The sequence below is a fragment of the Periplaneta americana genome, chromosome 9 (genome assembly GCF_040183065.1).
Source record: "Periplaneta americana isolate PAMFEO1 chromosome 9, P.americana_PAMFEO1_priV1, whole genome shotgun sequence".
NCBI classification, from domain to species: Eukaryota; Metazoa; Arthropoda; class Insecta; order Blattodea; family Blattidae; genus Periplaneta; species Periplaneta americana.
The window spans coordinates 101,422,481-101,448,688 of NC_091125.1; the positions used below are offsets into that span (position 1 = coordinate 101,422,481).

Sequence of the window (26,208 nt, forward strand, 5' to 3'; positions counted from 1 at the left end):
CAATAATATGGGAATATCTTTGGGACAATGAAATTCGGAAGCTATTTTGGATGCATTACGAATAATGTTCATTATTATAAATCTCATCAACAGATTGTGATTCTGGGTACAATTGGATACTCATTCTAAAAATGATCCTTTATTATCAATGCCTTACCATAACACAGCTCACTATTCTTCCTCTTTCACAGTATCAGCAATTCGTTTCTGGAACTTCCTATCCAGCTCCCTCAGGAACTGTCGAATGATATTGCAATTTAAAAGTGAATTATTTAAACATGTGACCAGTATTCATGTTTAATTCTCCTTTGTGTGTACGTGTGTGTGGATATATATATATATATATATATATATATATATATATATATATATATTTGCATAGTTATAATTTATTTTGAATTTGTTATTCTTGTAATTTGTAATATTGGTTCACTTGCCACTTGCATATTATTGAATGTAACTTCTAGCCTTATATTATTTTGTAATTATTATTTAGTATGTTTGCATTAATTTACTCAACTTGTGCTTGTATGACTGTATACATTTTTATTAGTGTTCTTTAAATATTAGTAAAATTGTATCAGCTTCTTTTGTTTCTGGCTAAGTGGAAGAGAAGGCCTGATGGCCTTAACTTCGCCAGAATAAATAAATTATTATTATTATTATTATTATTATTATTATTATTATTATTATTATTATTATTATACACAAAACCGAAGTTCGTGATTCTGCTACACAACAGTCGAAATTAAACAGGTAAGTCATGAAATTAAGACTATCATATAACAAACAAATGAATTTCAACAAATAATATTCAATAAATATTACACACTTCATAAAATAATTTAACACAATGAGCACTAAGAATTGCGTAACTTATTTCACAATTCTTGGGGGGTAGGAGTTAGATGGAGCAAAAGGTACCATAAACATAGAATAACTTTCACTTGACAGGAGATCAATGTGAACCCTTGAACAGAGGGTGTGGAAAGCAGATTTTTCTACCTATTGCATTCCTTAAAGAACATTCATACTTATTTGTAGCCTTGCTTTAGAATAAGAACAAGACATTACCGGTAGCTATCTCACTGGTATTCACTGACAGACATAGAAAGACATAGACAGACTTCACAGAAACTGAAGTAAGAGCGGCAATAAAACGTATTACTTCTAAAGCTGAAGGTGTGGATAATATTAGTATAATATTATTGAAGAAAATATTGGACATAATACTGCCGACATTAACACATATATTCAACGCCTCACTCATAACTTCTACCTACCCGAACCTCTGGAAGAAAGCCTTTATCCGTCCGATCCCTAAAATCAAAACCCCATTATGTGCAAATGATTTCCGTCCAATTAGTATCCTACCTGCTCTATCAAAAGCTCTGGAACGTATTGTTCACAAACAATTAATGAACTATCTAACCGAACATGCCTTATTGGACGAATACCAATCCGGGTTCAGAAATGGACATAGTACGACTACAGCACTACTAAAAGTGAATGAGGATATATGTGAAGCCACAGATGAACGTAAATTAACATTACTGACATTACTTGACTTCAGTAAGGCATTTGATACAGTTGACACGGACCTTCTATTATGTAAATTAAGACTTCTGAATCTTTCTGAAAGTTCTGTTACTTGGTTTGAATCCTACCTTCGTGACCGTCAACAATGTGTCATTGCATGCGATTATTCTTCAAAATGGTGTGTCGTGAAATCTGGAATTCAACAAGGATCAGTTCTCGGACCTTTACTCTTCATGATCTATATTAATGACATGACTAATATGATAAAACAATGCAAATACCATATGTATGCTGACGACTTCCAAATTTATTTGCATTTCCACCCTGACGAGACTAGTGACGCAGTAAACAAAATAAACGAAGACTTGAATTCGATTTCACTGTGGGCACACAAATTTGGATTAAGGTTAAATCCAGAGAAATCGCAAGCAATCGTAATGGGGCATAATCATCTACGAAGCACTCTTGATAGCAGTACTATACCACATATAATATTGAATGGGATTATTGTTAAATACAGTGAAACCGTTAAAAATCTTGGCATTTTTATGGATAGCGATCTAAATTGGAACACTCAAGTAACACACATTTGCAAAAAAATATTTTCTCAACTTCACTCCTTGTTTCATATGAAAGAATTTCTACCACTTAGTCTAAAAAAGAATCTTATTCAGACGCTTGTAATGCCCCATTTTGATTATTGCGATTCCTTGCTAACTAATGTAAGTTCACGCTTAGCTGAGAGACTACAACGTGTTCATAATGTGTGCATACGATTCATCTGCAATACTCGTAAATTTGACCATATAACACCTTCCCTCCAGTTACTTTCATGTGCGTCTGAAGAAACGAAGAACAATACATTCACTGTCTCTTCTGTTTAGAATCATGCATACTTCTACTCCGAAATATCTGTTATCGCGCTTTCAATTTCTTACAACTTTTCGAAACCGACATCAAGCACTTCTTTCTATCCCTCATCATAGAACGTCTTTATACTCATCTTCCTATACTGTAGAAATACCTCGCCTCTGGAATTCGTTACCTAATGATGTCAGGGACTGCCGGACTTTATCACAATTCAAAATTAAATTGGAAAATTTTGTCTTAGTTAATGTTTTTTAGGTATTGCTAGAAGTATTGATTTATGTTTTTTTTCTTTTTCTTTTTTAACCTAGATTAAAATTGCAAGTTTCTTGTTTATGTTAGTTAATTAGTTAGGATGGAATTAATTATGATACTTAATCACTCATTTAAAGTTTGTGTGACTGCAACCTGTATATTTTTGTGTGGCTTTACTTTGTTTATAGTGTTTTTTTTTCTCTCTCTTTATTTCTTGAGTAGCTTTACTTTGTATATTATAGTGTATTTTTTTCTGTTTATTTCTATTATTGTATTTGTATTCCTGGTGTTGTGGAAGAGAAGGCCTGATGGCCTTAACTACACCAGAATAAATAAATAAATAAATAAATAAATAAATAGGGAACGTAAGATGCAGTTACATTTTAGACAGTATTTTCTTAAGAAAAAAGTACCTGTTAAAGTCCAAAAAATATGGTATACATTTTTACTCCACTGTTTCGGTTAAGCCTGGTTCCGGTTCAGAGGGGTTTTACTGTATGTAACATGTGTATCTATCTGTTTTGAGAAATCTCATCTCCACAAACATGCAATAGGCTATTAGACTTTTATATACATTTCTTTTAAGGAGATAATTTACAACTACTAAGATTATGAAGACAACAAAAATTATAGTATGTAGCAATGATGGATTGAGCAGTTACTCAGATTTCAATATTGCTAACAAATATATATAAAACTCCTTTTAAACTACAGAGGCTATTCAGAGACGATGATAATGATATGATATATTGATAATGGAGCAGTAGTGAAATATGAATGAAGTATCCACAAAAACTTGTTTCATAGTTGCTTTGATGGTCACAAAGCATTGAACTATGGACACACTGTTGAGAAGCATCAGCTCAGTCATGGCTGTACAAATTTCGATATATTTCAACAGAGCAAAGCCTTAACCGACAGCATTATTTTTTCGAAACATTCAAGTTTATCATAAACACAAAGGTCAGAGATTATCTAGAAGTGTAAGGCAGCATTGCTCCATCTCACCTTGCACATATTATGTTACTGTTATTTGGCCTTCATCTGGAGCGGGAAGTATACATCATTATATGAAAAAACATGTGAAAGGGAAAATTAACTATAACTGAAGATATCAAATAGTTGCTCCAAGTTGAATTATTTAATGGAAAGTCATTGTTATCAGCATCTTTATGTTCTTTCCCAACAACTGACAAAAAGAAAAAAATGCTTTAAATATCTTAGTAGGGAATGAGAGTGCATTGATGAAGTTCCTTTGACATAATATTATATTAACAGTCAAGTGTTATGATAAAGTAATGACTTACAAGAAAGTTTCACCAAGTGATAATGGATTTTCACAACTATTGTTCCCCCATATGTTCCATTTGAAATAAGAAACCTCCTTATAAATTTCTACTTCCAGTGAAAGCCTAATTTTCGAGATATGATTTTTTCAAATTCTTCAATCCAGAACTGTAACAGCTAAATGCAAAGGGTGCTATGTGCTAGACATATCAGGCAATAAATCTCATCTATACTGAGGATCACGTAAGAGTAATTCCTAAAGGACTAATTTGGCCGTCTCTTCAATGTTGCCAACTAATACTAGATATCACCAAAAGAGGATAAAATCACACACTGCCATGTACACAATCCCATGTACTATAATAATAATAATAATAATAATAATAATAATAATAATAATATAGTATTAACAATAACAATGTCTTGCTTATTTACACATCTTATCTTTATGTTGGGGAGGTGTTTTCTAAAAGGTTCAATAATTTCTAAAAGAGTATATTTTTCTTCTGGACCTCTTGCATATTACTGTATGTTAGTAGTTAGTAGATTAATGTATGACCTAATATTAAAATGTATTTTGTCTGACAACATAAATTCACTGCTTTAATTATACAGTTTACGAATCACGAGACCTAACCTAAAAATATATTTTGTTTGATCATGTGAAATGATTAGTAAGAATTCTGAAAACGAATGCCACTTTGAAATGTATACTTTAGAATATTTACTCCATTATTGTAATAAAAGTTTAAACACGAAAGAAATTAATTAAAATGTGAAATGGTATTTCAATCAATTACCCAAGGGCATGTATCACTCGAAATATGTTATATTTATTTACACTTAGCCTACCTGACTCTAATCTTGAACCACAACACAAAGCAACACATACAATAACTGTTATGTATTAATATTAATACTGATATTAATTAATTATTAGTATGTTCAAATTTCACTAGCTTCCAATAGTGGGCTCAGAAATCTACAACAATTTGAATTTTCAGAATTTAAATTACTGACAACTTATGTCACTGCTGCCAACATAACAGTTATAAAATCACTACCAGTTGTAATATTTCTCAATATGTACCGAAATTCGAAACGAAGTTGGCAAAAGAAAATTCAACCTGCAAACTAGAAAATCACCATAATCCATTAGCTTATGTAGTAATGGGGGAAAAATGGTTAGGTTTCATCCTTAGGGTATTAAGTACGCTGACCCGGACTACAGCTACATACCGAACTGTCAAAATCTCCTTAAATAATATAAATTATGAAAATGGCAACAGATAAATGATATTCATGAAATTGACTATAGAACAGTTTATGAAGAAATGATAACTAAATGTAAGCATACCTGAAATTACACACTGCTGATCACAGTAGTGAAAATCGTTGCAAAAATGCAAACATTTCAGAAAAATAAGTTTCTCGCAATGAGCTTTAGAGCTGTTCCATACATCAACATGAAAACAGAATTCTACAGAAATGACGAATTTATCAGGTTTGTTGTCAAGGTACCCGGCTTTATACCAGCCATATTTAAACATATTGACATATCTAGGAGATGAAAACTGATTATGTGTTAAGAACTCCAATTTTATCACATTATCTCTCTGATACAATATAATATTCGTGATAAGTAACAAAACACTATCAGAGAACTTCCGAATCAAATTTTTCCTAGGCTTAAAGCCATAAATGTCAAGAGGCTGAACAATCGGAGCTTTATGCTTTGGAAATAACACTTCCACCGTTTTACCTTCTGAAGTTATTCTTTCTATAGCCCACTTACCTCGGTAACTGGTCCACAAGTCTACCAAAAGGAAGCTACAATCGTAGGCAGATGGAAAGTATACTTCTTGAAAACACTTGAAGAGGTGAGTTTTCATAAGCTTCACCGATTTTGAGGGCAATGCATAAACATTTGGGATCTTAAACATTTTCTTCGTCATAATGGCAACGGAGATATGAGACATATGAGTATCAAGCAATTATTTTGAAAAATCATATCTCGAAGGCTAGGCCTTCACCAGATGTAGAATTTATAGCAAGATTTCTTATTTCAAATGGAACGTGTGAGGGGAAAATCGTTGTGAAAATCCATTATCACTTGGTGAGCTTTCCAGTAGACCAGGGTTCAATCACTGTCCCGTTGCAATACTCCAAAATAACTTCTTTGGATAAACCAAGATCACTTTAGAAGTTTCAGAGAATATTTGTAGATGAAGAGTTAAGGTTGCTGATGCCTAAGATATTGCTGAACATTCAAGTGGCGAAATAAATGTTTAATATTTGCAAAGTTTTTTTCCTTCTGGTTCAGTTACTTCATTCACGAAGACCTTGCTTCAAGACAAAAACTAGTATACATCTTGATTACACAACTTTTAAGACTGTATCACTTCGGAATTTAACACAAAAAAGTCTTATCATACATATTCCGAAAAAAACTAGTAGGTTAGGGATAGCAGGTATGACGTCATGGCATATGCTCTTTGAGCAGTTAGCCTACACACACTGCAAGCTCTTTATGTAAGGGGCAGGCAAAAAAATTAGGATGAAGTTGTAATGTCACAACATTTATCATTAAGAAATCTTAGCAACTGGAAATTATTACTGTACTTAAATAAATCAATCAATTAAATTCATACACACAAATGTTTATGCCATACCTGTATCTTTGATAGTCCTCCTCATCTTTGTCTATGTCTGACAGCTGATTGGGACAGGCAACATTTCCCAATAGACTGAGATAATAGAGTGACGGTAAATTGTGTGCTATCTTGGTAAGTAACAGCTCCAAGTTGCTGATCTACAAATGAAACAAAGTTAAAGGCAAATTTAATACTTTCACACTATGAAAGCAACATACTTGACATTAAATTTTCTTGTTGAAATGTATATATTGTCTGTGACTTAGATATATGGGCGTGCAAGTTGGAGAAAGTGGGGGGGGGGGGATGGAAACTAATACCGTATTTACCCACGTAATAGACGCACTTTTTTTTTCGATCTTTGTAACAAAAACTAGGGTGCATCCTTTATGCGAGGAAAACATTTTAGTATTAAAAAAAAAAAAAAAAAAAAAATACATGTATTAAAGAAAAACATGTATTAAAGATGCAACAGCTGAAATAATCGATAGAATATGTAACGATATATGGGCCATGACTAATTTATGAGTATCAAATATATACATTTATTACAATAAGAAAACCACAAAAATACATATTAAATGTAACAGAAACAAAGATACATTAAAAAAAATATACATAAAACAAGAATGAACATGTCAAATACCTTAAATGCAACAAATATATAAACGATAATATAATTTATAATCGATATTCATATATATCAACACAACTGATTACTGAAGATGTCCTAAGAATACTGTGTTATTAATTGGACAGTACCTATATTTTTTTGCGTGTGTAAAAAAAGTACAAATCACGATTACAGTGGTACCATGTATTGTTGTTTAAAAACTTGAATTAAAACATAAGTAGTGCATCAAATCTTACGACTTTCGATATTATTAAAACGATCATTGTTTAAAATGAGATGCGTCTATTACGTGGGAAATTTTTTCTTTTTATTTTAATGCGAAAAATTGGTGTGTGTCCATTATGTGGGTAAATACGGTACTGCTTTTCTGGATGGAGAAACTGAAGTGTGAATTTACAGTTAACAGATATGCTTCAGTCAAGAGTTCTGTAGCACCTAACAAAACAATGGTTTAGCAACTAATGATTATTCATTATTGTACAAAGTAGGCGTACCCATGTCTCATTGATGACAATGCACTATTGAATTTTTCTGTTGAATCAAAATTTGGACTTCGAATTATCAACTATATCATGAATTGGTAATTGGAATGTTTTCATTACTAGTAGTAACTTAGTTTTAATGAAGTGGTGAGTTCACAATAGAGCTACCATCAACTATAATTTATTTCCAGGACTTGACATCAGTCAGAAACAGTAAATTAGACTTTTTTCCATTTATAGTGGGAAGTCAAGTAGATGTAACAACAAGTTCGGTCCAGTACTAAGGTGCCATCCCAGAAAGTCGACAGACACATTTTCAGACGAATTTTGTCGTGCCTATAATTTCTAAACTACATGATGAAGTAAACGACGATTGACAGACAAAGGATCAATGTATTAAATATGACCTTGAGCTGGAGCAGGTGAGCTCATCTAGCAATATATGGGAAGAGGAAATTGTATGAATTGGCGAATCTCGTGACAGCCGAGAAAATGTCATTCGAAAATGTGAAGCGATAGAACGTTCACAGTAGTATCAAACGATTTGTAACGAACCAGGCTACAATTTTAATTGAGCAACAATCAGCAGCCGACAAGTTAAATTGTAAAAATTCGCGAGTGAAGTTGAGTGAAGAGAGAAAATTCAAAATGTCTACGCACATGCAGCACAAATGGAAGTGGTCATATAAGCAATGGGTGCAAAATAATAGAGCACGATGGATACTATAGCAACCAACATGTTTACTTTGAAAGCATACAAAATTTTGACCTGTTAAAAATAAAATTATACTTCACTATTAAATGTGGTGCATTTCTTCATTCTTTTCCCTTATATTCAATAACCCATCCCGAGAGATCTAGGTATTACAACATAAAACTCATGGCTGTCTCTCCGATACAGCCTAGCCTACCCTTATTTTCTTTTTCCACTTACTGATGAAGATAGAACCAATTTTCAAAAAATTGTGAAATTGTATTTAACAAAAGCAATGAAAATGTTCAAACTACACTAGTTCTGAACAACCTCTCTAATTTAGAAGTATATACAAAGTAATTTGAAAAATAGGGTTTTGTATTTTTTCATGAAGGTATCAAAGGATGGCCAAAACACATTTCTTTCGTATCTCCCCCACAGAGTGAGTACATAAGTATCATGGATAAACACTCACAATCGTATGACAAACCAGAAACATTCATTCCAAACATATGATCACCATAAAAAAACCACGCTTGTATTGATTGCCAGTTCCAGCAGGAGATTAACTTTTTTCCATATGGATTGTGTGTCCATAGTCTTGTTTTTGTCTTGTGTTATCTTATTGTCATCCTAGGACTTGATCTTAGCTGTATGTGAAGCTATAAGAGAATTAAATGGGAAGAGTCGAACAGCAGAAATTAACTCTACATTAGAAGTATGGCAGTATGGCTCACATTGTTCTTGTTGAGAGACAGTATCTGCAGATTAGGCAGCTCAGGCATCAACAACGAATCTGACAGATTGTTGTTGTCCAGAACCAGCTCTTCCAGGTTTGAGAACTTCTCCACACCTCGAAGCGTGGTCAGACAGTTGAAACTCAGATCCAGAAAGTGAACTTTTGTGCCATACATTTGTGACAGCACTGGAGGGATCTTCCAGCAGTCCTGTCCCACATAGCTCAACTGTAGAAAGTAAACAAAAATGTGAACAGATCAATTTACCTTGTACGAATTACTAAAATTACGAAAATATCAAGTTAGCCCTACTCTCTGAATAATTTTTTAGGATAAAAACATGTTGGAGTTGTTCATCTCGTCATTCTGAGTAGCACACCTCGCCGTTCAAATGGCCATGGACCTCGCACCTCACCTCTGGAGAACAAAGTGAAGCAGTTCACCTCGCCATGCTTCTCACCATTTAATATGACGGGAAAAATTCTAAGTGATGGAAGAGTAGATCAAGAAGTACTGAACAGGGTAAAGAAAGCAACATCGGCATACTATCAAATAAGTAATACAATAGTTGGGAAAAAAGAAATAACCACTAAGACAAAAATACAGATAATTCAATAATTAAACCTATAATACAATATAGTACCGAAAGCTTACCACTCTTAGATAAACATCGAAGTAAATTAACAGCAGTGGAAATGAAATATCTTAGAAGATCTGTAGGAAAGACCAGAAGAGATAGGATAAGGAATGACAGGATAAGAGAAGAAGTTAAAATGAGAAAAGCATTAACAGAGGTGATTAATGAAAGGCAGTTGAAATGGTTTGGGCATGTATATCGTATGGGAGAGGAAAGGAAGGTTAAATAGGTGATGGATATTAGAGTGGAAGAAAGAGAAGAGGAAGACCAAGGATTAAATGAGAGGATACAATAGAAAGAATAGGCAAACAGAAAGGAAAAACAATGGTAGAGATAAAGAGAATGTGTAGAGACCAGGAAAAATGGATGAAATGGACAGAGAGAGGCGAACCCGACGCTTAGCAGCAGAAGGGACTGAAGAAGAAGGAGGAGGAGGAGAGAAAATTCTATCAGCCAGTCAGTTCCTTTCAGTGAACACAACGTGCTAAACATTAATATATTGGTTGTAAGAAACACACCAGACTTGGTGAATTATATCACTTGTGTCAGCAGTTAGACATTTCCAGATAGATCGTAAGAATATTTAATGGTCTCTCAGTCAACTTTCAATTATATCTCGGCCCTAGCAGAATCTAAAATCCACATACATAAGCAACCATTTACTGCTGAAGAGAGGTTTGTAGTATTCTCTAAGGTAACAATTATATCTAATAGGAATAATGTACTATAATGAAAACGTATTATATGTATTATTAGCAAAAATATTCAACTTTTCACTATCATAGTTTTCTGTCCAAGGGCGGATCATTCAATACAAACCCAGCATTTTCCAATTTCCTATTTTTCACCTTCCACTTGGTCTCTGCTTCTGTAGCTGTGAAGCACTATACGAATACCATGGTATGTACACAAATACAATACAATTCAAAAATCTTAATGTTGTCTATCATCTGATATCTTCTTCTGCCCTGAACTTTTCTCCTGTTCACCATTCCTTCCAGTTCATCATTAAATTTCAAAACTATGATTAACTCGAAAACTTTAAGCAATGGAAACATTTTGAAATCAGAGCAATGATCTCTATGAGAATCTGCAGTACAAACAGACAAAAGTTTAATCTCTCTGCATACAGAAGTCTGCCAGGTAAAAGCACTCCTTTGTTTAACTTGCTGAAACTCGAAAACCAGTAAAGATTTTGAGCAGCAGCTACTTTTAAAGGTAATTTCCGTTCTTTGTAAACATTTCTCTCTCTTTGACCCCCCATCTAAACTGAAAAATAAAAAAGTTTGTCGCTTATCAACTTTTGAGGGTGTCAAGGTTTATTTTGAATGGATCACTTCGAAGTCATTTTTTTTGTCACTTTCAAAAAAAGATATTGACTTCGATTTTTTTTTCTAGGCTTTCCTTAGACTTTTATCTTTGAATCCTAAAAATTACAGTGTGATTGAATGTCTATAAGAACTATAATGTGATAATGTTTAACGATGCAGTGAAGATCACTCTCCCCTGGTTGCTGAAGTCTTTACAGAGCCCTAGAGAGAATAATGACGTATCTTGCAACAACCAACCAATTAGATTGCTAGTTTCAGGCAGCTGCATCCTGAAAAATCAAACCAGTCTGAATCCCACTGGACGGCACGGTGCTTGGCAAGATGCATGGCGAGATGAACAGCTTCAACATATTTTTACCCATTATGAACTGTTGGATTGCTTCCTAATCGCCACACGACGAGGTGCAATATGTAATGCACAGCGAAGTGAGCTGCTCCAGCATGCTTTTACGCTTAGGTCAAGTGGCTGGACTTCTATCAAAACGTCATATACATATATTCTATTATGATAGGTGTCAAATGATCAGGGTATCAAACAAAATGAGAGGCAAATAATCTTGTCAAAAAGGATGCAAATGCTCCCATTATCAGTCCAGATGCAGTGATAATAAAAACTACAATTCACAGACATGGATCACAGAAATACACTAAAGAAGATGGAGGCATTCTTTAGCCAAAGGACTGACAAACTATCTACGAAAGATCGAACTAAACTCTTTTATGTTTATTGTTCAGATGGACATACACCATCAAGTTGATGAGCTGGTGACAATCACTTGTGGAATACGATCATGCATAGAGTACAATTATTAGATACAAAGTAAAGTATGACAATGATCTTTCTGTAAAAAATTAATCACTGAGAATAACAGCAATGATTATTTTACAAGAAATCTCCTAGTATTGTCATTTTTGCAAATGAGCTTTAAATAATGATGTCTTATCCTAACATATGAAAAAGACGAATATGCTTCTATCCCAATGACATGTCATAATATTATTTGTATTAGTTTTTTAGACGAGATGAAAGGTGATATTAAAATAAAAGTATCCTCTTTACATGGCATGAAGGTGCATGGGGGCATGGCTCTAGGCTTTCATGATCCCGGTACTAGAATGAGATGTGGTGAGCATCATGCTCTGATCACATTTTACCCCCAGGAAAGACGCAGTACTAAATTTGACAGGGGGGCTGAGTAGACTCCGAGCCATTCTGGAAGTTCTGACAACAAGAAATATCTCACCACCATCTGGTATTGAACCAGGAACCTTCCAGTTCATAGCTAGTACTCTCAGAAGAAAAATTTCTCTGATGTTCCTAGGAACACGCCTGAGTATATTCTCACTTTAAGACATTGTCATTCATCCTTGAATATAGGCAAAGAACATTTTCAGCAACTGTTTTGGTAGAATAAGTGAATAGATCACCTGTTTTCTAGCAACAGTTATGCCGTCATGTTTTGCAAGTGGGGCTGTGGTGGTGGTGGTCGTTGCTTCCAAGCTTAAAAATGGTACTACATAAAGAAAATATTGAATGATGTCTGGAATAATCAGAATCAAATTAGAGTTAATTATGTGGAATTTTCTTTAATTATCAACTACTTTCATTTTTATCAGTTTTAATTGTAAAGTTTTCAGAATATGCTTGCTATGAGAATACAAGGTATAGAAGTAAATTTAAAAGATATTAAGTTATAAAAAGAAATAGAGAGCACTTGAAAAAAGCAACAACAAGAGTATCCCAAAGGTGTGGAAGTGGAAGGATACATAAACAATGATTAAGACACTTTTGAACTGAACAATGCAATGAATGAATAAACAAATGAATGATAGTTCAATTGACTTTCAACACACCATTATCTCCATACGTCTAAAAATAAAAAGTAATAAAAAAATTAACATCACTGAAGACTTATTTTTGTTACTTTTCAATATTCCAAAGCATATATTAGGCTACAGACTGATAATAAATTAGACGCCATATGATAAGCAAAAGATCAAAATTCAAGGGCAACAGGAAGTAACTATGTTTATGTTATTAAATCTGAGAGATTACCACATGAAATCAAACCAGACTTACAAACAGAACGTAAGAATGAAATAAAATGCAATACAAAACTACAGCTATTCATAACTTGTACCTGTGAATGCAGTTTTGAACAGCTGTTCATATGCATCTGAAAATACACATGGGAAAACTTGGTTCGATTCTTGACATCTTTGTTCGAGGACTTTCTGTTTAATAATACATTAGTGACAGTTTCTTTCTTTTCATTTCGATATGTATGTACAGAATTATTTGAACTCACACTCATTATGAGTTGTATAAACAAAACCTACAAAATGTTTCTGACCAGGCAGAAAATATCTGATTGTCCTACCAACACTATAAAAAAATCACATAAGTTCTATTGTAATGGCTTTTCTTACACAAATCAACTACTGTCATCTGAGCACTAAATTTTTAATTAACACACAATGAAAAATGTTTCATGTCCTACCATCAGAATTTAAGTATATAAAGCTCAAAATTGTTTTAGGTCTTTTATACCTATTATATATAAAATAATAATAACTATTTAAAGAATTAATAGCACTTCTATTAAAGTGATTAGTTCTCATTAAATTTATTTCACTGTAAAACCGTTGGCACATAACATTTGTATTCAATTTCCTATTCTCACCAAATGAAGGTACAACAAGATTTTGAATTAAGGTTATGTAAACGGTAGACTGTAACACACAGTTTATATGACATTTTATGAAACAGTTATTCATCTTGCACTTTAACTGGCGAAAACTTTCTTTCTGGTAAGGTGTTTAATGAATACAACAAATTTACAAATCATAATTTCAGTTCAAGTATCATCTTCCATAAACAGCAACGTATTTCTTACTGAAATCAACACACTCATTCACAAATACTTTCCACCCCTCACAGACTAGAGTTCTTGAAGCCTTACTGGCAAGTTGCCAGCCACAATTTCCTTTGTACACCTTCACCAAGTTAATCCTTTTCCCCCCAAAGTCATCAATACTGAGCCTACACGTACCTTCAATAGGGTTAACTGTACATGACAACAGCATGTTAAAAAACAGTATACCGGTACAGCAATAACTTTTAATAATATAGAATAAACTAAATGCAGTTCAAAATAATATTTGTATACTTTCATTCTACGATAAAAGAATAGTTATGGATTAATATTCAGGCCTAAATCACCTCAAGTTAAACATATTTTTTGTTTTACAAATGAAAGCCCTATGAATAATGACAGGTGTAGGTCTACATAAAAGGACATCATGTAAAAAGATTTTCCAAATACAAATTAAAGCCCTATGAATAATTACAGGTGTGTATGAAAGGACATCATGTAAAGAATGTTCCAAAATTTAGAATTACTAACCTTATCTTGTGAATACCGGTGCATAGAGTAAAAATCTCACTAAGCCCAAACAAAAATTTGTAATGGACAAGGTGATTTTTGGAGCTGATGTTCTAAGAAAGTAGACCCTAAGGCATGTTATGGTTTAAGCAGTGGCGGCTCGTGAACTTGTGGATTGAGAGAGCTGCAGTAGATTTTGGTACATACAAATTTCACTTCTTGATACCTTTACTAATAAGTATAGGACAAAAGTAAATGCACTACATATCGAAAAACCAATATTTTCTCACTTAGTTGGGAGATGTCTGTGGCATCATTTTCTAATCGCTAAAAAAAAAAATAAACTAATACCATCGATTTCAGTCTGAATTTCTGATCGGCAGACACTCAACTTGCAATCTACCAGTTCATTCTGAATTGTCTTAGAATTACCTTTAAACAGTGGCATGTTCCAAATGATTTTTGAGAGGCTTGTTTAGATTACTCACGGACTGTAGCAACCCACGAAGTACACCAGAGTCCTTCGAATCGTTTTTCCATCATGTCCCCTAAGGGGAAGTTCATACTGGCCAAAAAATTTGATACAATCAATATTTTTTAAAATAATTTCGCGATTTTTTCTAACTTCTTGAGAATGTTTGTTCTGTTCGTTTCACTTAATTGCGCAGCAATATTAGTTTTGTCTAACATAGCCAATGAAACAACATTTTTTAGGTGAGATTGCGAAGATTCGTGCTTTTTAATTTCTAGGGGCAAATATCCTAAATCTGTCACACCATTCCTAGTCTATGCAGTATCACCACTGAAGAGGAGGCAACCACAAATGCTCAGCGTAAATGTCATTATTATACTTTCTTACATATATGCACTACGGCTGGAAGAAGCTCAAGTAAGATTTAAGTTGGGTAATGAACGACCCTTTAATTTCACTTCATTACATTAATTTTCTCCTCAAGGGAAAGTTGAGAAAAATAAAATTAATATTCTGTAATTCACAGACACTCATGCTTGCACATTTGCACTGGTTAAGTTACGGTACTAAGAGGTCACACCAAAGCAACACTCAGATAATATACTGATGGTCAACAATTTTCTAAAACTGGAAAAGAAGTCTCTTTCGTATTTTACGTGCTATATCAAAAGGATTATACTCGTGCAATCATTTTGAGTTAAAGCAAATATTAGGTTCTGCTGGAAGCTGGATAGATACATAATAATAAGACAAAAGAGAATATTAATTTCGTTATATTAACTCGATAAGATTCTACAACAATAAGTATGTGAAGAGAAAATAAAAATTTTGTCAAGTTTCAAGGGAATAGAGGATCCATTTGACGTAGCATTACAATAGCAGTGTGGGAGTGGAGGAAAGATGTTCCCTTGTCGCCTGGCTCTGCAAGCCACTGCAGCGAAATATGGGTTTTGAACAGCGGCAGTTTCCCTCTGCTTCCCTTCACCCCTCTACCCCCTACCAAACAAGACACACTCTCTATGAGCTGACCACCCTGCAGATCCCAGGACGACTTTGAATGCAGTGTCAATTCCCATACAGTCGACGCGCAAAAAGATAATGCATAAGATAATAGTACATATTCCCGGCCAAATGAAATATAAAGCAATTTACCAATAAAAGCTGTAACAATTCTTCTACAAATTTAAATAAATATTATTTTTATTTTCCTGTCAAAGCAGGGAGTGCTGCAGCTCCGCAGCTCTTATGGACGAGCCGCCCCTGGGTTTAAGTACATAAAATTTTCATACCAGCGTTTTGCAGATGTATCTACAGCTTTGGGGACCTTAGACCTACTTGAGCTCATTCTTGCAAGATGATGTTTCTAGTTTATTTGATACTAATGGATGTATTTCAGAACTGACTCAGTTTTTGGTTCTTGCAAAATAGGCTATAAATATCCAGCTTTTCTCCATATTGTGACAGCGACGTGAGATTCGAACTCACGACCAGCGTCCCGCAAGAGAGAAGATCGCGCGAAGCACTTTGGGATGGCGCGCGGCGAAGAGGGGAAAGGGCCAACGCGGCGAGAGAGTGGAGCGAGAGTGCGCGCGCATCTGGTGCTGGTAGAGAGGAGAGGGCTCTGGCTTTTTCTGGAGTGCCATCTCTAGAGACGCGTGGAACCTTCGAGGCTACGTCGCTGTGGTTATAAATTACGGACGCGAAGGAACGACAGCAGTTTTCAGTTGATTAGTCAGCCAGTCAGTGAGAAAGCCAGAGCAAGCAAGCCAGTCTTGTGTACAGGAGTTCGACTCGAGTGTGCGTCCGCATCTGCGTCAGCATCCGAAGGCCTGAGTTCGAGTGCATTGGACCGCAGTTGGAGGGACCCGAGTTCGAGTACAGTGAACTGTCTCTGAAGGTCTGTGGTTCGAGATACTGTGAACTCGAGTGACTGAGATAGAAGAACTGAGAACTGATAGTTCTGATTTGTAAATAGTGCTTTGTAAATATTAGTTAAGATTAACAGTTCATTGTTGTTCGTACTAGTCCAAGTAAATTGTCATTGCCGTCGGTGGAGTGCTATAACGAATACTGTGTTAAGTGAAAATCCAATTGTTGACGAGAGCGTTCAAGGCGAATTGTAGAAAGAAATCATTGTTGTGACGAATAAATTACATTGTTGTTACTAATAAAATTCACAATATGAATCACACTTCATAAGCTGTTATTCTGCTCTCACGATATTTCTATTATTTAATTGCGTCTCCATAGTTCGCCATCCTAAAGATTATTTTAATTTACATAATACATTACCACTACTATACTGACCACACGAAAGATCAATTATGGAGGATTGATGGAATATTGCAAGTGAAAGAGGGTTAACATGACATCTGCTCCAACACCATTGTTTTTTTTTTTTTCGTTGGTTGTTTAAAAGTACTGTATCAACTACTAGCTTATTTAGCATTGATGGAATTGATGATGGCGAGATGGTATATAGTGATTTGAGACCGAGGATTCACAATGCACTAACAATCATTTGCCTTACAGTCAAGGGTGGGCAAAATACTGGCATTTACCCCCAAATATTTTTCTAAGAACCTTATTCTCAAACAACCTTAATCTCTGTTCCTCTCTCAAAGTGAGCATCCAAGTTTCACAACCATATAGAACAACCGGTAATATAACTAATCAGTCCCATTCCAAGGCTTATTGTAGGGATTCGTAACAAGTTGTCTTTTATGGTGATGAGTTGTTAACCCTTCACCCAACCCCTTATCGGCTGTCCACAACTGCTTATTCAATATATTCGCAGCTACCCTCCATACCTGGAGGCCGTCTCCTTTATCCATAACCTGAGGTGCCATGGTGATAGGGACCCACAATACATTATTATTATTATTATTATTATTATTACTGGCTTTTAAGGACCCGGAGGTTCATTGCTGCTCTCACATAAGCCCACCATTGGTCCCTATCCTGAGCAAGATTAATCCAGTCTCTACCATCATATCCCACCTCCTTCAAATCCATTTTAATATTATCCTCTCATCTACGTCTCGGCCTCCCTAAAGGTCTTTTTCCCTCCGGCCTCCCAACTAATACTATATGCATTTCTGGATTCGCCCATACGTGCTACATGCCCTGCCCATCTCAAACATCTGGATTTAATGTTCCTAATTATGTCAAGTGAAGAATACAATGCATGCAGTTCTGTGTTGTACAACTTTCTCCATTCTCCTGTAACTTCATCCCTCTCAGCCCCAAATATTTTCCTAAACACCTTATACTCAAACACCCTTAACCTATGTTCCACTCTCAAAGTGAAAGTCCAAGTTCCACAACCATAAAGAACAACCGGTAATAAGTTATAACTGTTTTATAAATTCTAACTTTCAGATTTTTGAGAGCAGACTGGATGATAAAATCTTCTCAACCGAATAATAACAGACATTTCCCATATTTATTCTGCGTTTAATTTCCTCCCGAGTATCATTTATATTTGTTATTGTTGCTCCCAGGTATTTGAATTTTTTAACCTCTTCAAAGGATAAATTTCCAATTTTTATATTTCTATTTCGTACAATATTCTCGTCACGAGACATAATCATATACTTTGTCTTTTCGGAATTTACTTCCAAACCTATCTCTTTACTTGCTTCAAGTAAAATTCCATTTTCCTTAATCGTTTGTGGATTTTCTCCTAACATATTCACGTCATCTGCATAGACAAGCAGCCGATGTAACCCGTTCAATTCCAAACCCTCTCTGTTATCCTGGACTTTCCTAATGGCTATTATTATTATTATCATTGATAGAAATTTATGAACTAACTTTTCATAATACATAATTTGACTACGGTCTGTGGAATATTTCTTTTTACTAACAGCAGACAGGTCGGTACTTGACTTTTCATCATTCACCCATATGAAGCTAGTTGTGTAGATCAATTTACCGAGAGAGTCGTTTCCCAGGGTGTGCTATAGAAAGCTGGACTACGCTACACCCAATGAAATGATGATTGATGCCACAGGGGAACCGAAACTCCTGGAAAAAACCCCCATGATTGTTCTATATGGTTGTGATGGGTTTCCTGGCGTACTCCTGATTTTTAACGTGTGTTGCGCAAGTCCATGGTCTTGGTAGTAATAATAATAATAATAATAATAATAAGAAGAAGAAGAAGAAGAAGAAGAAGAAGAAGAAGAATTATACTAGCACTGGGAAATTATTGCAACTCTGTTTGCCGTTTCTGTGTGACAGGGACAATAAATACTGTATACTGAAAGGATGGGTAACATGGGGCATTTTTGTTTTATGCTCTGAGGGAGGAATATAATGCATTTAGCGCCACCATACTTATATTATTCGTTTAGTATCATAAAAATCTAGGCAAAGACTTTAACGAAAAGAGACTGTGAATCAGCTTCTGAAACTAATTAATTATGGTGCCAAGGTTTAAGTAACTCTACTTTCTTAATGTGAAAGAGATAAGCAAAACTGTGCAAGAGGCCTATGAAATGCTCAAGGTTAATTTATGCTACCTCTAGTTTATATTTCCCGTTCCAATTTAAAGAAGTGAATAGAAAATATTCTTCAGTGTTAATAAAGTACATACACAAAATAATGAGTCTTCGACGTACCAGCTGATTATTTAATATCAATAGAGAGTAGAGACAAAACATCTGTAAAGAATTAAGATAATACACCATACAGACACGAGGTCATGTGCTAGTAAAACAGAGTCAGATACTGTAATAAGACTACTGTAAGGATGCTTTTTAGACCTCAACACATTCGCGACACACAAGACAATATTTCTGGGCTGTTTAACTGTTGGATCTAATGAAATACTGAAAGAGGAAAAAAGAATAAAGAAATGTGTTTGCTCACCCTGTTCGATAGGAAAAATAATAAAATGGTCGCATGAAAGATCAAGTTCCTAACAATTATGATTTTGCATTGTGCAAAGAATGCGGGAGATTCTCAGAAAATGTGACAGTTGTGTGACTATAATTTTAAAAAGGCACAATATGAAGATCCCGGAAAATTTAGGAGAGTTGGTAACCCTGACAGAAGGTCATATTAATCACAGTCATAGTTGACGTAACTTATTAGATCTGTCTAATCATCTCAGTAAACATGTTAGCAAACAGTCCAGAAAGACTAATGGACAGTAGGGAAGCCTACAGTTTCATGTTTTATAACATTTGGATTAGAAATAGACAACTGGCATTTTGTTTCATTTGCTTTATTCTTTGAAAAGAATCGTAGTTGTCATTTGATAGAACATTAGCTGGTAACCAGAGCTTTTCTATAAGAAATAAAATAGTAGTAGTAGTAGTAGTAGTAGTAGTAGTAGTAGTAGTAGTAGTAGTAGTAGTAGTAGTAGTAGTAATAATAATAATAATAATAATAATAATAATGATAATGATAAAAACAGGCAGTAATGTTAGAGACTCGCATTTGGAAGGTCCCGGATTAAACACCATAGCTGACCAATCTGACAGGGGTTTTTCATGGTTTCCCTCAGTCACAAAAGATAAATGTCTGATTGAATATTTATATGCCATTATTCATCACCGCCTCCATTACCAGTATCATAAATATCAATCCAAATTTAAATCAGTTACATAAAACATAAAGCCATCTAGAGCACATAATTGAAACAGGAACTCAACAGTAGTAAAAACAGCCTACTGGTATACACACAGATCCTAAACACACATGACACAGAACATTAATTCAATTTTATTAGCCAGTCCGTTTGGATAATTTACTAGTCCAATTCAATATTTCACTTGATTCATTACTGCAGTGTGTAGTTCGTTAGTGTCTAACTATTCAACAGCATGCAGTAGCCTACATTGGAAAATTTACAAAGATGTTTTTAACAACTGAGTATCGAGTATCGGCTATCGGTTTCAAAATTTTAGTATTGAGTACTGACAAAAAGCAGTATCGTCTCATCCTTAGTATTTAATGTTGTCAATCTTTCAGAATCCCTTACTGCGTTGAGGATTTCTGAAGTCCACTGTAGTTAGTGTTTAAGTGTAGAAACACCAACTTCAGTGACTTAGAAAAATATAATTTTTTCCAGCTAGGACTGCACTGAGATTCTGGCCCACTGTATAATGTTATGGAAGAAATTGTTGCTTCTGAATTATTAACATTAACATATCGCATAATTAAACATCACCATTCTTTCGTAAGTTTACAATCTAGTACAGCCAAATTAAATAGCAAAATAGCTAACAAAATTATAAAATAATGTTAGATTGAACGAAGGCAGTAGCTCTTTGTCACAGCATTCTTCCCTCCGCTTCTGTAGATTTAACTACAGACATTAAAAAGGAATTATATTGGTTTTCTGTATCAACGTAACATGTTATTAACAAAGGAATAATATAAAATGCTTTCCAATATTACTTAGCCATTTTAGCAAAAATGAGGGAATAGAAAGCTGCCTTCTGGACTTGTACAAAAAGAGTAATGAATCTTCAAAAGCAGTTAAAAACAAAAGTTGATGACAACAAACAGAAACAATTCTGATTTGCGACAAATATCTGCAGCTATGAATTTTGGCAAATATCGCGAATTTATTTGAAAAATTAAAAGTACAACTTAACATAAAAAGGCAAACTGCAGCTGTATAATTTCCACTTGCTCATACCACAATTACATAAAACGCAAATAATATATGACATTGAGAATTTAATTCAAAGCCCTTTCGTTTTTTACCATTCTGCAGTCACTGTTGTACATTTGAAGGAGTTATTTGAATTTCTACAAGTAGAATGGTTCCCCTAGTTTGAGATATTTTAAAATTATGTGATTATCATTAATACTTGCAATTAAAAGGTTAATAAAAACTGGGAACCACTAAAAAAGTTATATGTAGGAAGACTAAAGAAAATTTTTGTTGTTTTTCTGGGAAGGAAAGTGAAATTATTATTAGGCCTATATATGTCCATTTTCTCAGTAGCTACTTGAAAATTTTTCAAGACTAAATCGCTCTTCTAAGAAAAGGGAAATTTAACCTAAAGAAACAGATTTTTTATGTTATTATTAATCTTCATCCTGATAATCATGGGTTTACAGATGAAGATACGACAGAGATTTATGGAGAACTAAAATTAAGTTGGGTGAAGGAAAACCATTATGCATGGAAAACTGCTCTTAAAAATGATTAATCTGAAAGAAATAGCTGAATAAGGATTTATAATTGCTTGTTTGGCTCTACTGCAAATACTTTCATTAAAGGATTAGATAGAGCAATAGAACATTTGACAAAATATTAGGCTAATGATTTTACATCAATATTCATATGACAGTATATTTTTCCAGCATTAATGGACCATTTACTTTTGAGGTATTAACTGAACTATTTCATAACTAATGTGACAGTTGATGAAGATAACTCTATAAAAATTTTCTGAGATTAGAAAAATCTTGCCAGCTGTGACAGAAAAAGAGTTTGATTCTGTTCCTGACAAATACTTGCACAGTACTGTCCGCAAAACTTATCTGGGCAGCTAAAAGAGAGGGGCGCGGGGAATAGAGGGGTCTCTTCTAGAGGTAGCGGGGCAGGAGAGGGAAGGATGGTCTACGAGGTGGGTAAAATACATTTGCTTGCTTAGTGTGATCTGTACTTACAGTAATTTTGCGTTCTGTGAAGACATATTTATGCAATGGCCGGTAGTAATACGAGATGCAACAAGGTCATAAGCACCTTCTATGCTCGAGGTTGCCGGTTCGATCCCGGCCGAGGTCGATGGAATTTAATTGTGTTTAAATGCGACAAGCTCATGTCAGTAGATTTACTGGCATGTAAAAGAACTCCTGCGGAAAAAAATTCCGGCACATCGCCGACGCTGATATAACCTCTGTAGTTACGAGCGTCGTTAAATAAACCTTAATTTAATTTTAATTTAGCGTACACAGTAAGGAGAGGGAGATAATAAGGTCGGTGGTTGTTTGTTGCGATCAAGAGACGAAAGAGAAATGCCTTACTTACTTATTTACTTAATTACTTACAGCTTTTAAAAACCCAGAGGTTCATTGCCGCCCTCAAATAAGCCCGCCATCGGTCCCTATCCTGAGCAAGATTAATCCAGTTTCTATCATCATATCCCACTTCCTTCAAATCCATTTTAATATTATCCTCCCATCTATGTTTCGGTTTCCCCAAAGGTCTTTTTCCCCTCCGGCATCCCAACTAACACTCTATATGCATTTTTTAATTCGCCCAAACGTGCTACATGCCCTGCTCATCTCAAACGTCTGGATTTAATGTTCCTAATTATGCCAGGTGAAGAATAAAATGCGTCCAGTTCTGCGTTGTGTAACTTTCTCTACTCTCCTGTAACTTCACTCCTGTTAACCCCAAATATTTTCCTAAGCACCTTATTCTCAAACTCCCTTAACCTCTGTTCCTCTCACAAAGTGAGAGTCCAAGTTTCACATCCATACAGAACAACCGATACTAACTGTTTTATAAATTCTGACTTTTAGCTTTCTTGAGAGCTGACTGGATGACAAGCTTCTCAACTGAATAATAGCAGGCATTTCTCGTATCTATTCTGCGTTTAATTTGCTCCCGAGTGTCATTTATATTTGTTACTGTTGCTCCAAGATACCGGTATTTGAATTTTTCCACCTCTTCAACGGCTAAATTTCCAATTTTTATATTTCAATTTCGTACTATGTTCTAGTCACGAGACATAATCATATACTTTGTCTTTTCGGGATTTATTTCGAAGCCTATCTCTTTACTTGCTTCAAGTGTTTTTAGTAATAATTTATGGATTTTATAATATGTCTAGACGACACCAGTAGTGATGATGATGATGATGATGATAATAATGAAGAAGGGAAGAGGAGGAGGAAGAAGAAGAAGAATGTTGATAATAATGACTCTGTGTGAAAGTGAAGTTTTTTTGGAAACCCAACAACTACAGACCTGTGCCTCTACTTGAAAGGCTTTATGTATCGCTTACCATCAGTAGTTCACGGTCAGATATGAATATTGTAATGTATTTATGTTTGTTATTTTGTGAAACCATATACTTTCACCTACCATATCCAATGGAATGCACTGAAATTAAATACTGAATGATGTTTTTGTAACTGTATGTACAACTGCTGCAGCGACGTCAGGTAGCCAGCAGATAGCTACGGGGCAGCGAGAGAGCACTAGGGGACCCAGGTGCCTAGATAAGTTGCGCGGACAATAAGTTACTTAAAAGTCGACAATTACGAAGGACACTTGATCAATTTTCAAAGAATCCATTATTTTGTGTAAGTATTCCAGTTTCGGACTCTCATGCTGAAAGAATTATCTCTATCATGAAACAAACCATCCACTGCTATGGAGCAACGGTTAGTGCATCTGACCATGAAAGGAGTGAGCCCGAATTCAAATCCTGGTAAGAACAAGTTATCCAGTTGAGGTTTATTCCAGAGTTTTCCCTCAATCCATTAAGAGCAAAAGCTGGGTAACTTTCGGCGTTACACCCTGAACTCATTTCGCTGGCATTTCACTCAGATGCTAGACAACCATCGCAGTTGATAAAGCTCGTAACATAAACCAATTAAAAAAAAGCAAAGATTGATGTTGGGAACAAATTGGAAGTTGATTCGGCTAAGTGTCTATAATACAATTTCAAAAGACAACTTTATTCAAAGGGCGTTTGCAATAGAAATAAGTACATCAATCACAATGATAAAAGTGACAGTAGGCTAATGTGCCAGGTCCTGAACCTTACTCTTCACACAAAATTTAAGGGACATGTGTAGAAACGTTCTAAAATAAGTGTTTATTTTATATAGGATATTCAGTGCAATCAGTGCTGTCATGGTAATTTTTCTCGTGGCCATACGCCCCATCCTTTGTTTTCTCCCTTGAAATATATTTTACTCTCCTCTCCCTATCTCTCCGACTGTCATTTAATGATTTTTTTTTTAAATATTAAAGAAGTAAAGAAATTGTTTTGCTTTACATTTTAATTGTAAAACAAGCTTGATTTAACCACTTCCCTTATTATCCCGAGTTACCTCGGGTTGCTAACATGTGTCAAAATTTATTAACCCGAGTTAACTCGTTTGAGTCCCATTGTCTATTTCATAGTGATTTTTTAAGTATGTAAGAAAATTAGTGATGTACAGTGATTCTGCAATATTAAATGACCTCTTTACGAAAATAAAAAATATGACACTTTTTTTCACAAAACTGGTAAAATGTGTAGTAAGGGAAGAGGTTAAAGAATACACCAAGTAGCTCCACCGCAGATGCTAGATGCACACTTATCTCGATGAATTTTGGAGTGTATATTTGCAGCACTTCTTGTTTTTCAACCATTATTTTATATAATTCTGGATTCCAGTGCTACAGAGGTGGACAATTTTAGTTTATGAACATCAAACAAAATACATCAGGATGATTTAAGATCTATACAGATCTCCGTGTACAAAACTTAGGCACCCACATGCTGCATGGGTCCATCCAGGCAAAACTTTCTTTTCCCCATACGATTAATTAAAAAAATTGTAGGTTCCCATACGATGTATGGCCCCGTGTGGCCTCCATGACAGCACTGAGTGAAATACATATTAGTTAATTTTTTAACATAGCATGCTTAAGAAAAACAACAATGTCTCATTTTTTTCCCCGAGAATTAGTGTCCTCTTTTTCCCTTTTTATTCCTGATATTTGGTCATTACATGTGTAGGTATACCACCAGTTGGTGAAAGTGGTGCACATTCTGTTTCTGTGTACCATCAATCAGAATATGTAATTAATAATATACATGGAGCAAAGTTAGAGCTAGAGATCGTTTTGGGTGATGGAGTAAATTTATAGGCCCTTATGCTTAATAATAGTAATGTGTACGCCATATCTCTAGAGTGACAGTTGAATGAATGAATAATTTAGCCTAATAAGATATCAATTTATCGAATAGCTGATGAACACACTGAAGAGAAAAATTATATAATAGAATATACAGTAGGTCGTCTATTGTGCATATTAACAGTGAGTGTCAATTTGAGGAGCATTTTTGCAAAAGTCGATAGATGCAGAGATTTTAGAAAGTGAATTACATATGGATATCATATGTTTTCTACCTCCAGAATCGATCTATGAAATCAGATTTACTAAAACTTGATTCATACCGTATGTAGAGACTACCAAACCTTCCAGGTTTTTTTCAAAACTCGATAGATCCTGTCACTTAGTGTAATTTCTGTAAAA

The 26,208-nt window shown here is 34.7% G+C and overlaps 1 protein-coding gene across 4 annotated transcripts in view; it reads right to left on the reverse strand.

Moving 5' to 3' along the window:
• The window catches only part of LOC138706319 (leucine-rich melanocyte differentiation-associated protein), a 202,295-nt gene that overhangs the window by 143,579 nt on the left and 32,508 nt on the right, over window positions 1-26,208 (reverse strand). For all 4 annotated transcript variants that reach the window (XM_069835457.1, XM_069835453.1, XM_069835456.1 and 1 more), the window contains exons 2-3: window positions 9,150-9,377; window positions 6,621-6,760 (exon numbers count right to left, since the gene is read on the reverse strand). In XM_069835457.1, coding sequence (XP_069691558.1) covers window positions 6,621-6,760; window positions 9,150-9,326 — 317 coding nt within the window. In that variant the 5' untranslated portion in view covers window positions 9,327-9,377. The remainder of the gene's footprint in view (window positions 1-6,620; window positions 6,761-9,149; window positions 9,378-26,208) is intronic.